Source organism: Petromyzon marinus, chromosome 38 (assembly GCF_048934315.1).
Source record: "Petromyzon marinus isolate PM22_M1 ecotype Great Lakes invasive population chromosome 38, UKy_Petmar_22M1.pri1.0, whole genome shotgun sequence".
Lineage (NCBI taxonomy): Eukaryota > Metazoa > Chordata > Hyperoartia > Petromyzontiformes > Petromyzontidae > Petromyzon > Petromyzon marinus.
In genome coordinates this window covers 1,362,627-1,380,063 of record NC_133704.1, presented here as the reverse complement: position 1 = coordinate 1,380,063, position 17,437 = coordinate 1,362,627, and the positions used below count along the sequence as shown (strand labels likewise).

Here is a 17,437-nt window from a genome sequence, read left to right as displayed (position 1 = left end):
TAAAAAGGCTGGAAGAAACTGGTGACAAAACGGTAAAAATCAAAGACAAAGCTGTTACCAAATCGACTGATGTCATCACGCTATCCGGTGACAGTGAGACGATAGAAGCAATAACTGAAAAAGATCAACAAAAGGAAAGTGACGTTGTAATTGCACCATCCGACACTGCGAGTGCAAAGCGTCCATTAAGTGAAGAAACAAAGGATGCACAAGGTGACAAAGCTGAGACAACTAAGATCATTGCAGCAAGTGCTCAAGACATGCAACGAGTGGAGGAGATCGGAGAAAGTAAGGAAACAATTAAAGAACCAGATGAAGCTGGATTAACAGTAACGAAAGACACAGTTGAAGAGCTAGAAATCTCAACATACATCCAACCTTCAACAACAAAGTCTGAAAATGTAGAGACTGACAGATCAATCCCAGCAGATACTGATTCTCAATCCAATGAGGTCGACTCAATCAAAGCCACTAAAGAAGGTGATAAGGAAACTACAGCACCTGTAAAAGATATAGAAAGCGCAGTAAAAAAACAAGTCACAGATGCACTTGTTACAACCGAGACAATTATTGGCACTGAATCTGAAATGTCAGCAAGTGTCCAAACTGCTCAAAAACAAGAAAACATTTGTGAACCAACAGAGACTCCAGAATGTTTGAAAACTAGTTCCAAAGAAGCTTTGCTGATCACAAGCATTCCTGAAGTCAGTCATGATGTAGAAATCAGCATAAAGTTGTCGAATACGGACATGTTAGCAACAGATGCGTCAGACACATCACATTCTGAAGAAAATAAATTGGGTGCAGATTCATCAAAGGATATTGATGATTTGAAAAAAGAATTCGATGTTCAAACTCAATCATCTGGAGACAAACAAGACATATTGACGACGATTAACGACCTTACAGTGGTATCAGAAGAAGAGATCAAAGAAGCAAAATTGAGCACTAGTTTAGAAGGTGAAGCGGTTTTAAAAAGTCTGGAAGAAACTGGTGACAAAACGGTAAAAATCAAAGGCAAAGCTGTTACCAAATCGACTGATGTCATCACACTATCCGGTGACATTGAGACGATAGAAGCAATAACTGAAAAAGATCAACAAAAGGAAAATGACGTTGTAATTGCACCATCCGACACTGCGAGAGCAAAGCGACCATTAAGTGAAGAAACAAAGGATGCACAAGGTGACAAAGCTGAGACAATTAAGATCGTTGCAGCAAGTGCTCAAGACATGCAACGAGTGGAGGAGATCGGAGAAAGCAAGGAAACAATTAAAGAACCAGATGAAGCTGGATTAACAGTAACGAAAGACACAGTTGAAGAGCTAGAAATCTCAACATACATCCAACCTTCAACAACAAAGTCTGAAAATGTAGAGACTGACAGATCAATCCCAGCAGATACTGATTCTCAATCCAATGAGGTCGACTCAATCAAAGCCAGTAAAGAAGGTGATAAGGAAACTACAGCACCTGTAAAAGATATAGAAAGCGCAGTAGAAAAACAAGTCACAGATGCACTTGTTACAACCAAGACAATTATTGGCACTGAATCTGAAATGTCAGCAAGTGTCCAAACTGCTCAAAAACAAGAAAACATTTGTGAACCAACAGAGACTCCAGAATGTTTGAAAACTAGTTCCAAAGAAGCTTTGCTGATCACAAGCATTCCTGAAGTCAGTCATGATGTAGAAATCAGCATAAAGTTGTCGAATACGGACATGTTAGCAACAGATGCGTCAGACACATCACATTCTCAAGAAAATAAATTGGGTGCAGATTCATCAAAGGATATTGATGATTTGAAAAAAGAATTCGATGTTCAAACTCAATCATCTGGAGACAAACAAGACATATTGACGACGATTAACGACCTTACAGTGGTATCAGAAGAAGAGATCAAAGAAGCAAAATTGAGCACTAGTTTAGAAGGTGAAGCGGTTTTAAAAAGTCTGAAAGAAACTGGTGACAAAACGGTAAAAATCAAAGGCAAAGCTGTTACCAAATCGACTGATGTCATCACACTATCCGGTGACATTGAGACGATAGAAGCAATAACTGAAAAAGATCAACAAAAGGAAAGTGACGTTGTAATTGCACCATCCGACACTGCGAGAGCAAAGCGACCATTAAGTGAAGAAACAAAGGATGCACAAGGTGACAAAGCTGAGACAATTAAGATCGTTGCAGAAAGTGCTCAAGACATGCAACGAGTGGAGGAGATCGGAGAAAGCAAGGAAACAATTAAAGATCCAGATGAAGCTGGATTAACAGTACCGAAAGACACAGCTGAAGAGCTAGAAATCTCAAGATACATCCAACCTCCAACTACTCCAGAAGTCATAACCGTACAAACTGAAGCTCATGCACAACAGGCGATCGATAATGAACTTGATTCTGAAGCAAAGCAACCAGATAGCATCCCAAAAGGAGAAACTGGTCGTGTAGGGTTAGAGAATGAAAAGTACCCAAGCATTCTATCAGATTCTGTGACCACAACTTCACAAGACAAAACTGCTATTGTAATAGAACCTACTGCTGAAATCCCTGAAGAAACTCTTGATGATGAAACCGCCACTGGGAAAGAAAGTGCACCTCTACCAACAGTATGTACAGAGGAATTCCAGAATAAAGAAACTACACAAGAAGTACCGCCTGACCAATCCACACCAGAAATGAATGTGACTGAAGTGGTGGCCTCGATTTCTCCACCTGTCCCTGTGGATCGTCAGTCTGGTCATGATGAATTATGCACAGATGTTCCAATTAAAATTGACCAACCAACAGATTTAAATGGACACACGCAAGACAAACCGAAGCGTGCACCACCAGGTGATACATTTGATGAAGCAACCAGTCAAGATGTGGGAAAACCACTCTTTCAGAGATTAAAAGAGAAGACGAAAGAATTTTTCAGCTCAAAGTCTGAAAATGTAGAGACTGACAGATCAATCCCAGCAGACACTGATTCTAAATCCAATGCGGTCGGCTCAATCAAAGCCACTAAAGAAGGTGATAAGGAAACTACAGCACATGTAAAAGATATAGAAACCACAGTAGAAAAACAAGTCACAGATGCACTTGTTACAACCAAGACAATTATTGGCACTGAATCTGAAATGTCAGCAAGTGTCCAAACTGCTCAAAAACAAGAAAACATTTGTGAACCAACAGAGACTCCAGAATGTTTGAAAACTAGTTCCAAAGAAGCTTTGCTGATCACAAGCATTCCAGTAGTCAGTCATGATGTCGAAATCAGCATCAAGTTGTCGAATACGGAAATGTTAGCAACAGATGCGTCAGACACATCACATTCTGACGAAAATAAATTGGCTGCAGATTCATCAAAGGATATTGATGATTTGACAAAAGAATTCGATGTTCAACCTTCATCATCTGGAGACAAACAAGACATATTGACGACGATTAACGACCTTACAGTGGTATCAGAAGAAGAGATCAAAGAAGCAAAATTGAGCACTAGTTTAGAAGGTGAAGCGGTTTTAAAAAGGCTGGAAGAAACTGGTGACAAAACGGTAAAAATCAAAGACAAAGCTGTTACCAAATCGACTGATGTCATCACGCTATCCGGTGACAGTGAGACGATAGAAGAAATAACTGAAAAAGATCAACAAAAGGAAAGTGACGTTGTAATTGCACCATCCGACACTGCGAGTGCAAAGCGTCCATTAAGTGAAGAAACAAAGGATGCACAAGGTGACAAAGCTGAGACAACTAAGATTATTGCAGCAAGTGCTCAAGACATGCAACGAGTGGAGGAGATCGGAGAAAGTAAGGAAAAAATTAAAGAACCAGATGAAGCTGGATTAACAGTAACGAAAGACACAGTTGAAGAGCTAGAAATCTCAACATACATCCAACCTTCAACAACAAAGTCTGAAAATGTAGAGACTGACAGATCAATCCCAGCAGATACTGATTCTCAATCCAAAGAGGTCGACTCAATCAAAGCCACTAAAGAAGGTGATAAGGAAACTACAGCACCTGTAAAAGATATAGAAAGCGCAGTAGAAAAACAAGTCACAGATGCACTTGTTACAACCGAGACAATTATTGGCACTGAATCTGAAATGTCAGCAAGTGTCCAAACTGCTCAAAAACAAGAAAACATTTGTGAACCAACAGAGACTCCAGAATGTTTGAAAACTAGTTCCAAAGAAGCTTTGCTGATCACAAGCATTCCTGAAGTCAGTCATGATGTAGAAATCAGCATAAAGTTGTCGAATACGGACATGTTAGCAACAGATGCGTCAGACACATCACATTCTGAAGAAAATAAATTGGGTGCAGATTCATCAAAGGATATTGATGATTTGAAAAAAGAATTCGATGTTCAAACTCAATCATCTGGAGACAAACAAGACATATTGACGACGATTAACGACCTTACAGTGGTATCAGAAGAAGAGATCAAAGAAGCAAAATTGAGCACTAGTTTAGAAGGTGAAGCGGTTTTAAAAAGTCTGGAAGAAACTGGTGACAAAACGGTAAAAATCAAAGGCAAAGCTGTTACCAAATCGACTGATGTCATCACACTATCCGGTGACATTGAGACGATAGAAGCAATAACTGAAAAAGATCAACAAAAGGAAAATGACGTTGTAATTGCACCATCCGACACTGCGAGAGCAAAGCGACCATTAAGTGAAGAAACAAAGGATGCACAAGGTGACAAAGCTGAGACAATTAAGATCGTTGCAGCAAGTGCTCAAGACATGCAACGAGTGGAGGAGATCGGAGAAAGCAAGGAAACAATTAAAGAACCAGATGAAGCTGGATTAACAGTAACGAAAGACACAGTTGAAGAGCTAGAAATCTCAACATACATCCAACCTTCAACAACAAAGTCTGAAAATGTAGAGACTGACAGATCAATCCCAGCAGATACTGATTCTCAATCCAATGAGGTCGACTCAATCAAAGCCAGTAAAGAAGGTGATAAGGAAACTACAGCACCTGTAAAAGATATAGAAAGCGCAGTAGAAAAACAAGTCACAGATGCACTTGTTACAACCAAGACAATTATTGGCACTGAATCTGAAATGTCAGCAAGTGTCCAAACTGCTCAAAAACAAGAAAACATTTGTGAACCAACAGAGACTCCAGAATGTTTGAAAACTAGTTCCAAAGAAGCTTTGCTGATCACAAGCATTCCTGAAGTCAGTCATGATGTAGAAATCAGCATAAAGTTGTCGAATACGGACATGTTAGCAACAGATGCGTCAGACACATCACACTCTCAAGAAAATAAATTGGGTGCAGATTCATCAAAGGATATTGATGATTTGAAAAAAGAATTCGATGTTCAAACTCAATCATCTGGAGACAAACAAGACATATTGACGACGATTAACGACCTTACAGTGGTATCAGAAGAAGAGATCAAAGAAGCAAAATTGAGCACTAGTTTAGAAGGTGAAGCGGTTTTAAAAAGTCTGGAAGAAACTGGTGACAAAACGGTAAAAATCAAAGGCAAAGCTGTTACCAAATCGACTGATGTCATCACACTATCCGGTGACATTGAGACGATAGAAGCAATAACTGAAAAAGATCAACAAAAGGAAAGTGACGTTGTAATTGCACCATCCGACACTGCGAGAGCAAAGCGACCATTAAGTGAAGAAACAAAGGATGCACAAGGTGACAAAGCTGAGACAATTAAGATCGTTGCAGAAAGTGCTCAAGACATGCAACGAGTGGAGGAGATCGGAGAAAGCAAGGAAACAATTAAAGATCCAGATGAAGCTGGATTAACAGTAACGAAAGACACAGCTGAAGAGCTAGAAATCTCAACATACATCCAACCTTCAACTACTCCAGAAGTCATAACCGTACAAACTGAAGCTCATGCACAACAGGCGATCGATAATGAACTTGATTCTGAAGCAAAGCAACCAGATAGCATCCCAAAAGGAGAAACTGGTCGTGTAGGGTTAGAGAATGAAAAGTACCCAAGCATTCTATCAGATTCTGTGACCACAACTTCACAAGACAAAACTGCTATTGTAATAGAACCTACTGCTGAAATCCCTGAAGAAACTCTTGATGATGAAACCGCCACTGGGAAAGAAAGTGCACCTCTACCAACAGTATGTACAGAGGAATTCCAGAATAAAGAAACTACACAAGAAGTACCGCCTGACCAATCCACACCAGAAATGAATGTGACTGAAGTGGTGGCCTCGATTTCTCCACCTGTCCCTGTGGATCGTCAGTCTGGTCATGATGAATTATGCACAGATGTTCCAATTAAAATTGACCAACCAACAGATTTAAATGGACACACGCAAGACAAACCGAAGCGTGCACCACCAGGTGATACATTTGATGAAGCAACCAGTCAAGATGTGGGAAAACCACTCTTTCAGAGATTAAAAGAGAAGACGAAAGAATTTTTCAGCTCAAAGTCTGAAAATGTAGAGACTGACAGATCAATCCCAGCAGACACTGATTCTAAATCCAATGCGGTCGGCTCAATCAAAGCCACTAAAGAAGGTGATAAGGAAACTACAGCACATGTAAAAGATATAGAAACCACAGTAGAAAAACAAGTCACAGATGCACTTGTTACAACCAAGACAATTATTGGCACTGAATCTGAAATGTCAGCAAGTGTCCAAACTGCTCAAAAACAAGAAAACATTTGTGAACCAACAGAGACTCCAGAATGTTTGAAAACTAGTTCCAAAGAAGCTTTGCTGATCACAAGCATTCCAGTAGTCAGTCATGATGTCGAAATCAGCATCAAGTTGTCGAATACGGAAATGTTAGCAACAGATGCGTCAGACACATCACATTCTGACGAAAATAAATTGGCTGCAGATTCATCAAAGGATATTGATGATTTGACAAAAGAATTCGATGTTCAACCTTCATCATCTGGAGACAAACAAGACATATTGACGACGATTAACGACCTTACAGTGGTATCAGAAGAAGAGATCAAAGAAGCAAAATTGAGCACTAGTTTAGAAGGTGAAGCGGTTTTAAAAAGGCTGGAAGAAACTGGTGACAAAACGGTAAAAATCAAAGACAAAGCTGTTACCAAATCGACTGATGTCATCACGCTATCCGGTGACAGTGAGACGATAGAAGCAATAACTGAAAAAGATCAACAAAAGGAAAGTGACGTTGTAATTGCACCATCCGACACTGCGAGTGCAACGCGTCCATTAAGTGAAGAAACAAAGGATGCACAAGGTGACAAAGCTGAGACAACTAAGATTATTGCAGCAAGTGCTCAAGACATGCAACGAGTGGAGGAGATCGGAGAAAGTAAGGAAAAAATTAAAGAACCAGATGAAGCTGGATTAACAGTAACGAAAGACACAGTTGAAGAGCTAGAAATCTCAACATACATCCAACCTTCAACAACAAAGTCTGAAAATGTAGAGACTGACAGATCAATCCCAGCAGATACTGATTCTCAATCCAAAGAGGTCGACTCAATCAAAGCCACTAAAGAAGGTGATAAGGAAACTACAGCACCTGTAAAAGATATAGAAAGCGCAGTAGAAAAACAAGTCACAGATGCACTTGTTACAACCGAGACAATTATTGGCACTGAATCTGAAATGTCAGCAAGTGTCCAAACTGCTCAAAAACAAGAAAACATTTGTGAACCAACAGAGACTCCAGAATGTTTGAAAATTAGTTCCAAAGAAGCTTTGCTGATCACAAGCATTCCTGAAGTCAGTCATGATGTAGAAATCAGCATCAAGTTGTCGAATACGGACATGTTAGCAACAGATGCGTCAGACACATCACATTCTGAAGAAAATAAATTGGGTGCAGATTCATCAAAGGATATTGATGATTTGAAAAAAGAATTCGATGTTCAAACTCAATCATCTGGAGACAAACAAGACATATTGACGACGATTAACGACCTTACAGTGGTATCAGAAGAAGAGATCAAAGAAGCAAAATTGAGCACTAGTTTAGAAGGTGAAGCGGTTTTAAAAAGTCTGGAAGAAACTGGTGACAAAACGGTAAAAATCAAAGGCAAAGCTGTTACCAAATCGACTGATGTCATCACACTATCCGGTGACATTGAGACGATAGAAGCAATAACTGAAAAAGATCAACAAAAGGAAAGTGACGTTGTAATTGCACCATCCGACACTGCGAGAGCAAAGCGACCATTAAGTGAAGAAACAAAGGATGCACAAGGTGACAAAGCTGAGACAATTAAGATCGTTGCAGCAAGTGCTCAAGACATGCAACGAGTGGAGGAGATCGGAGAAAGCAAGGAAACAATTAAAGAACCAGATGAAGCTGGATTAACAGTAACGAAAGACACAGCTGAAGAGCTAGAAATCTCAACATACATCCAACCTTCAACTACTCCAGAAGTCATAACCGTACAAACTGAAGCTCATGCACAACAGGCGATCGATAATGAACTTGATTCTGAAGCAAAGCAACCAGATAGGATCATCCCAAAAGGAGAAACTGGTCGTGTAGGGTTAGAGAATGAAAAGTACCCAAGCATTCTATCAGATTCTGTGACCACAACTTCACGAGACATAACTGCTATTGTAATAGAACCTACTGCTGAAATCCCTGAAGAAACTCTTGATGATGAAACCGCCACTGGGAAAGAAAGTGCACCTCTACCAACAGTATGTACAGAGGAATTCCAGAATAAAGAAACTACACAAGAAGTACCGCCTGACCAATCCACACTAGAAATGAATGTGACTGAAGTGGTGGCCTCGATTTCTCCACCTGTCCCTGTGGATCTTCAATCTGGTCATGATGAATTATGCACAGATGTTCCAATTAAAATTGACCAACCAACAGATTTAAATGGACACACGCAAGACAAACCGAAGCGTGCACCACCAGGTGATACATTTGATGAAGCAACCAGTCAAGATGTGGGAAAACCACTCTTTCAGAGATTAAAAGAGAAGACGAAAGAATTTTTCAGCTCAAAGTCTGAAAATGTAGAGACTGACAGATCAATCCCAGCAGACACTGATTCTAAATCCAATGCGGTCGGCTCAATCAAAGCCACTAAAGAAGGTGATAAGGAAACTACATCACATGTAAAAGACATAGAAACCACAGTAGAAAAACAAGTCACAGATGCACTTGTTACAATCGAGACAATTATTGGCACTGAATCTGAAATGTCAGCAAGTGTCCAAACTGCTCAAAAACAAGAAAACATTTGTGAACCAACAGAGACTCCAGAATGTTTGAAAACTAGTTCCAAAGAAGCTTTGCTGATCACAAGCATTCCTGAAGTCAGTCATGATGTAGAAATCAGCATAAAGTTGTCGAATACGGACATGTTAGCAACAGATGCGTCAGACACATCACATTCTGAAGAAAATAAATTGGGTGCAGATTCATCAAAGGATATTGATGATTTGAAAAAAGAATTCGATGTTCAAACTCAATCATCTGGAGACAAACAAGACATATTGACGACGATTAACGACCTTACAGTGGTATCAGAAGAAGAGATCAAAGAAACAAAATTGAGCACTAGTTTAGAAGGTGAAGCGGTTTTAAAAAGTCTGGAAGAAACTGGTGACAAAACGGTAAAAATCAAAGGCAAAGCTGTTACCAAATCGACTGATCTCATCACACTATCCGGTGACATTGAGACGATAGAAGCAATAACTGAAAAAGATCAACAAAAGGAAAGTGACGTTGTAATTGCACCATCTGACACTGCGAGAGCAAAGCGACCATTAAGTGAAGAAACAAAGGATGCACAAGGTGACAAAGCTGAGACAATTAAGATCGTTGCAGCAAGTGCTCAAGACATGCAACGAGTGGAGGAGATCGGAGAAAGCAAGGAAACAATTAAAGAACCAGATGAAGCTGGATTAACAGTAACGAAAGACACAGCTGAAGAGCTAGAAATCTCAACATACATCCAACCTTCAACTACTCCAGAAGTCATAACCGTACAAACTGAAGCTCATGCACAACAGGCGATCGATAATGAACTTGATTCTGAAGCAAAGCAACCAGATAGGATCATCCCAAAAGGAGAAACTGGTCGTGTAGGGTTAGAGAATGAAAAGTACCCAAGCATTCTATCAGATTCTGTGACCACAACTTCACGAGACATAACTGCTATTGTAATAGAACCTACTGCTGAAATCCCTGAAGAAACTCTTGATGATGAAACCGCCACTGGGAAAGAAAGTGCACCTCTACCAACAGTATGTACAGAGGAATTCCAGAATAAAGAAACTACACAAGAAGTACCGCCTGACCAATCCACACTAGAAATGAATGTGACTGAAGTGGTGGCCTCGATTTCTCCACCTGTCCCTGTGGATCTTCAGTCTGGTCATGATGAATTATGCACAGATGTTCCAATTAAAATTGACCAACCAACAGATTTAAATGGACACACGCAGGACAAACCGAAGCGTGCACCACCAGGCGATACATTTGATGAAGCAACCAGTCAAGATGTGGGAAAACCACTCTTTCAGAGATTAAAAGAGAAGACGAAAGAATTTTTCAGCTCAAAGTCTGAAAATGTAGAGACTGACAGATCAATCCCAGCAGATACTGATTCTCAATCCAATGAGGTCGACTCAATCAAAGCCACTAAAGAAGGTGATAAGGAAACTACATCACATGTAAAAGAAATAGACAGCACAGTAGAAAAACAAGTCACAGATGCACTTGTTACAACCGAGACAATTATTGGCACTGAATATGAAATGTCAGCAAGTGTCCAAACTGCTCAAAAACAAGAAAACATTTTTGAGCCAACAGAGACTCCAGAATGTTTGAAAACTAGTTCCAAAGAAGCTTTGCTGATCACAAGCATTCCTGAAGTCAGTCATGATGTAGAAATCAGCATAAAGTTGTCGAATACGGACATGTTAGCAACAGATGCGTCAGACACATCACATTCTGAAGAAAATAAATTGGGTGCAGATTCATCAAAGGATATTGATGATTTGAAAAAAGAATTCGATGTTCAAACTCAATCATCTGGAGACAAACAAGACATATTGACGACGATTAACGACCTTACAGTGGTATCAGAAGAAGAGATCAAAGAAACAAAATTGAGCACTAGTTTAGAAGGTGAAGCGGTTTTAAAAAGTCTGGAAGAAACTGGTGACAAAACGGTAAAAATCAAAGGCAAAGCTGTTACCAAATCGACTGATCTCATCACACTATCCGGTGACATTGAGACGATAGAAGCAATAACTGAAAAAGATCAACAAAAGGAAAGTGACGTTGTAATTGCACCATCTGACACTGCGAGAGCAAAGCGACCATTAAGTGAAGAAACAAAGGATGCACAAGGTGACAAAGCTGAGACAATTAAGATCGTTGCAGCAAGTGCTCAAGACATGCAACGAGTGGAGGAGATCGGAGAAAGCAAGGAAACAATTAAAGAACCAGATGAAGCTGGATTAACAGTAACGAAAGACACAGCTGAAGAGCTAGAAATCTCAACATACATCCAACCTTCAACTACTCCAGAAGTCATAACCGTACAAACTGAAGCTCATGCACAACAGGCGATCGATAATGAACTTGATTCTGAAGCAAAGCAACCAGATAGGATCATCCCAAAAGGAGAAACTGGTCGTGTAGGGTTAGAGAATGAAAAGTACCCAAGCATTCTATCAGATTCTGTGACCACAACTTCACGAGACATAACTGCTATTGTAATAGAACCTACTGCTGAAATCCCTGAAGAAACTCTTGATGATGAAACCGCCACTGGGAAAGAAAGTGCACCTCTACCAACAGTATGTACAGAGGAATTCCAGAATAAAGAAACTACACAAGAAGTACCGCCTGACCAATCCACACTAGAAATGAATGTGACTGAAGTGGTGGCCTCGATTTCTCCACCTGTCCCTGTGGATCTTCAGTCTGGTCATGATGAATTATGCACAGATGTTCCAATTAAAATTGACCAACCAACAGATTTAAATGGACACACGCAAGACAAACCGAAGCGTGCACCACCAGGTGATACATTTGATGAAGCAACCAGTCAAGATGTGGGAAAACCACTCTTTCAGAGATTAAAAGATAAGACGAAAGAATTTTTCAGCTCAAAGTCTGAAAATGTAGAGACTGACAGATCAATCCCAGCAGACACTGATTCTAAATCCAATGCGGTCGGCTCAATCAAAGCCACTAAAGAAGGTGATAAGGAAACTACAGCACATGTAAAAGATATAGAAACCACAGTAGAAAAACAAGTCACAGATGCACTTGTTACAACCAAGACAATTATTGGCACTGAATCTGAAATGTCAGCAAGTGTCCAAACTGCTCAAAAACAAGAAAACATTTGTGAACCAACAGAGACTCCAGAATGTTTGAAAACTAGTTCCAAAGAAGCTTTGCTGATCACAAGCATTCCAGTAGTCAGTCATGATGTCGAAATCAGCATCAAGTTGTGGAATACGGAAATGTCAGCAACAGATGCGTCAGACACATCACATTCTGACGAAAATAAATTGGCTGCAGATTCATCAAAGGATATTGATGATTTGACAAAAGAATTCGATGTTCAACCTTCATCATCTGGAGACAAACAAGACATATTGACGACGATTAACGACCTTACAGTGGTATCAGAAGAAGAGATCAAAGAAGCAAAATTGAGCACTAGTTTAGAAGGTGAAGCGGTTTTAAAAAGGCTGGAAGAAACTGGTGACAAAACGGTAAAAATCAAAGACAAAGCTGTTACCAAATCGACTGATGTCATCACGCTATCCGGTGACAGTGAGACGATAGAAGCAATAACTGAAAAAGATCAACAAAAGGAAAGTGACGTTGTAATTGCACCATCCGACACTGCGAGTGCAAAGCGTCCATTAAGTGAAGAAACAAAGGATGCACAAGGTGACAAAGCTGAGACAACTAAGATCATTGCAGCAAGTGCTCAAGACATGCAACGAGTGGAGGAGATCGGAGAAAGTAAGCAAACAATTAAAGAACCAGATGAAGCTGGATTAACAATAACGAAAGACACAGTTGAAGAGCTAGAAATCTCAACATACATCCAACCTTCAACAACAAAGTCTGAAAATGTAGAGACTGACAGATCAATCCCAGCAGATACTGATTCTCAATCCAATGAGGTCGACTCAATCAAAGCCACTAAAGAAGGTGATAAGAAAACTACAGCACCTGTAAAAGATATAGAAAGCGCAATAGAAAAACAAGTCACAGATGCACTTGTTACAACCGAGACAATTATTGGCACTGAATCTGAAATGTCAGCAAGTGTCCAAACTGCTCAAAAACAAGAAAACATTTGTGAACCAACAGAGACTCCAGAATGTTTGAAAACTAGTTCCAAAGAAGCTTTGCTGATCACAAGCATTCCTGAAGTCATTCATGATGTAGAATTCAGCATCAAGTTGTCGAATACGGAAATGTTAGCAACAGATGCGTCAGACACATCACATTCTGAAGAAAATAAATTGGCTGCAGATTCACCAAAGGATATTGATGATTTGAAAAAAGAATTCGATGTTCAAACTCAATCATCTGGAGACAAACAAGACATATTGACGACGATTAACGACCTTACAGTTGTATCAGAAGAAGAGATCAAAGAAGCAAAATTGAGCACTAGTTCAGAAGGTGAAGCGGTTTTAAAAAGTCTGGAAGAAACTGGTGACAAAACGGTAAAAATCAAAGGCAAAGCTGATACCAAATCGACTGATGTCATCACACTATCCGGTGACATTGAGACGATAGAAGCAATAACTGAAAAAGATCAACAAAAGGAAAGTGACTTTGTAATTGCACCATCCGACACTGCGAGTGCAAAGCGTCCATTAAGTGAAGAAACAAAGGATGCACAAGGTGACAAAGCTGAGACAATTAAGATCGTTGCAGCAAGTGCTCAAGACATGCAACGAGTGGAGGAGATCGGAGAAAGCAAGGAAACAATTAAGGAACCAGATGGAGCTGGATTAACAGTAACGAAAGACACAGCTGAAGAGCTAGAAATCTCAACATACATCCAACCTTCAACTACTCCAGAAGTCATAACCGTACAAACTGAAGCTCATGCACAACAGGAGATCGATAATGAACTTGATTCTGAAGCCAAGCAACTAGATAGGATCATCCCAAAAGGAGAAACTGGTCATGTAGGGTTAGAGAATGAAAAGTACCCAAGCATTCTATCAGATTCTGTGACCACAACTTCACAAGATAAAACTGCTATTGTAATAGAAACTACTGCTGAAATCCCTGAAGAAACTCTTGATGATGAAACCGCCACTGGGAAAGAAAGTGCACCTCTACCAACAGTATGTACAGAGGAATTCCAGAATAAAGAAACTACACAAGAAGTACCGCCTGACCAAATCACACTAGAAATGAATGTGACTGAAGTGGTGGCCTCGATTTCTCCACCTGTCCCTGTGGAACTTCAGTCTGGTCAAGATGAATTATGCACAGATGTTCCAATTAAAATTCACCAACCAACAGATTTAAATGGACACACGCAGGACAAACCGAAGCGTGCACCACCAGGCGATACATTTGATGAAGCAACCAGTCAAGATGTGGGAAAACCACTCTTTCAGAGATTAAAAGAGAAGACGAAAGAATTTTTCAGCTCAAAGTCTGAAAATGTAGAGACTGACAGATCAATCCCAGCAGATACTGATTCTCAATCCAATGAGGTCGACTCAATCAAAGCCACTAAAGAAGGTGATAAGGAAACTACAGCACATGTAAAAGAAATAGACAGCACAGTAGAAAAACAAGTCACAGATGCACTTGTTACAACCGAGACAATTATTGGCACTGAATATGAAATGTCAGCAAGTGTCCAAACTGCTCAAAAACAAGAAAACATTTTTGAGCCAACAGAGACTCCAGAATGTTTGAAAACTAGCTCCAAAGAAGATTTGCTGATCACAAGCATTCCTGAAGTCATTCATGATGTAGAAATCAGCATCAAGTTGTCGAATACGGAAATGTTAGCAACAGATGCGTCAGACACATCACATTCTGAAGAAAATAAATTGGCTGCAGATTCATCAAAGGATTTTGATGATTTGAAAAAAGAATTCGATGTTCAACCTCAATCATCTGGAGACAAACAAGACATAATGACGACGATTAACGACCTTACAGTTGTATCAGAAGAAGAGATCAAAGAAGCAAAATTGAGCACTAGTTCAGAAGGTGAAGCGGTTTTAAAAAGTCTGGAAGAAACTGGTGACAAAACGGTAAAAATCAAAGGCAAAGCGGTTACCAAATCGACTGATGTCATGACACTATCCGGTGACATTGAGACGATAGAAGCAATAACTGAAAAAGATCAACAAAAGGAAAGTGACGTTGTAGTTGCACCATCTGACACTGCGAGTGCAAAGCGTCCATTAAGTGAAGAAACAAAGGATGCAAAAGGTGACAAAGTTGAGACAATTAAGATCGTTGCAGCAAGTGCTCAAGACATGCAACGAGCGGAGGAGATCGGAGAAAGCAAGGAAACAATTAAAGAACCAGATCAATCTGGATTAACAGTAACGAAAGACACAGCTGAAGAGCTAGAAATCTCAACATACATCCAACCTTCAACTACTCCAGAAGTCATAACCGTACAAACTGAAGCTCATGCACAACAGGAGATCGATAATGAACTTGATTCTGAAGCCAAGCAACCAGATAGGATCATCCCAAAAGGAGAAACTGGTCGTGTAGGGTTAGAGAATGAAAAGTACCCAAGCATTCTATCAGATTCTGTGACCACAACTTCACAAGACAAAACTGCTATTGTAATAGAACCTACTGCTGAAATCCCTGAAGAAACTCTTGATGATGAAACCGCCACTGGGAAAGAAAATGCACCTCTACCAACAGTATGTACAGAGAAATTCCAGAATAAAGAAACTACACAAGAAGTACCGCCTGACCAATCCACACTAGAAATGAATGTGACTGAAGTGGTGGCCTCGATTTCTCCACCTGTCCCTGTGGAACTTCAGTCTGGTCAAGATGAATTATGCACAGATGTTCCAATTAAAATTGACCAACCAACAGATTTAAATGGACACACGCAGGACAAACCGAAGCGTGCACCACCAGGTGATACATTTGATGAAGCAACCAGTCAAGATGTGGGAAAACCACTCTTTCAGAGATTAAAAAAGAAGACGAAAGAATTTTTCAGCTCAAAGTCTGAAAATGTAGAGACTGACAGATCAATCCCAGCAGATACTGATTCTCAATCCAATGAGGTCGACTCAATCAAAGCCACTAAAGAAGGTGATAAAGAAACTACAGCACATGTAAAAGAAATAGAAAGCACAGTAGAAAAACAAGTCACAGATGCACTTGTTACAACCGAGACAATTATTGGCACTGAATCTGAAATGTCAGCAAGTGTCCAAACTGCTCAAAAACAAGAAAACATTTGTGAACCAACAGAGACTCCAGAATGTTTGAAAACTAGCTCCAAAGAAGCTTTGCTGATCACAAGCATTCCTGAAGTCATTCATGATGTAGAAATCAGCATCAAGTTGTCGAATACGGAAATGTTAGCAACAGATGCGTCAGACACATCACATTCTGAAGAAAATAAATTGGCTGCAGATTCATCAAAAGATTTTGATGATTTGAAAAAAGAATTCGATGTTCAACCTCAATCATCTGGAGACAAACAAGACATATTGACGACGATTAACGACCTTACAGTTGTATCAGAAGAAGAGATCAAAGAAGCAAAATTGAGCACTAGTTCAGAAGGTGAAGCGGTTTTAAAAAGTCTGGAAGAAACTGGTGACAAAACCGTAAAAATCAAAGACAAAGCTGTTACCAAATCAACTGATGTCATCACACTATCCGGTGACATTGAGACGATAGAGGCAATAACTGAAAAAGATCAACAAAAGGAAAGTGACGTTGTAATTGCACCATCTGACACTGCGAGTGCAAAGCGTCCATTAAGTGAAGAAACAAAGGATGCACAAGGTGACAAAGGTGAGACAACTAAGATCATTGTAGCAAGTGCTCAAGATAAGCAACGAGTGGAAGAGATTGGTGAAAGCAAGGAAAACACTCAAGAACCTGAAGCAATTGCTTTTTCCGTACGTATCAATATTATTAAACCTCTAGAAAAATCTGCAGGCATCCAAACGACTAATGTTAGAAAAGTCACACTTGAACTGAATGTGCTTTCTGCAGATGAAAAAATAAATGATGCAGAATCCTCTGACATTGAGCACGGTGCTTTGATTATGCTAGACAGTAAAAAGTCACTCACTGGAGATTCATTTACCTTGAGTATAACCTCTTCAGATAAACCGACTGAAACAAAAGAAGTTCCTACCATTGCAACATCTGAAAAGACCGTCCTTGACACTGACACCACAAAAACAAATGAACCCCAGCATGTAACGTCTGCTCTGGAAGTGTGCGATGAAAGATT

General features: G+C 39.9%; 1 protein-coding gene across 1 annotated transcript in view; it reads left to right on the top strand.

Annotated features, from left to right (window-relative positions):
* Positions 1-604: 604 nt before the first annotated feature.
* LOC116950283 (uncharacterized) overlaps positions 605-17,437 on the top strand; it is a 30,057-nt gene continuing 13,224 nt past the window's right edge. Inside the window, exon 1 of the mRNA XM_032967977.2 lies at positions 605-17,437. This exon is cut by the window's right edge and continues 13,224 nt beyond it. Coding sequence (XP_032823868.2) covers positions 750-17,437 — 16,688 coding nt within the window. The 5' untranslated portion in view covers positions 605-749.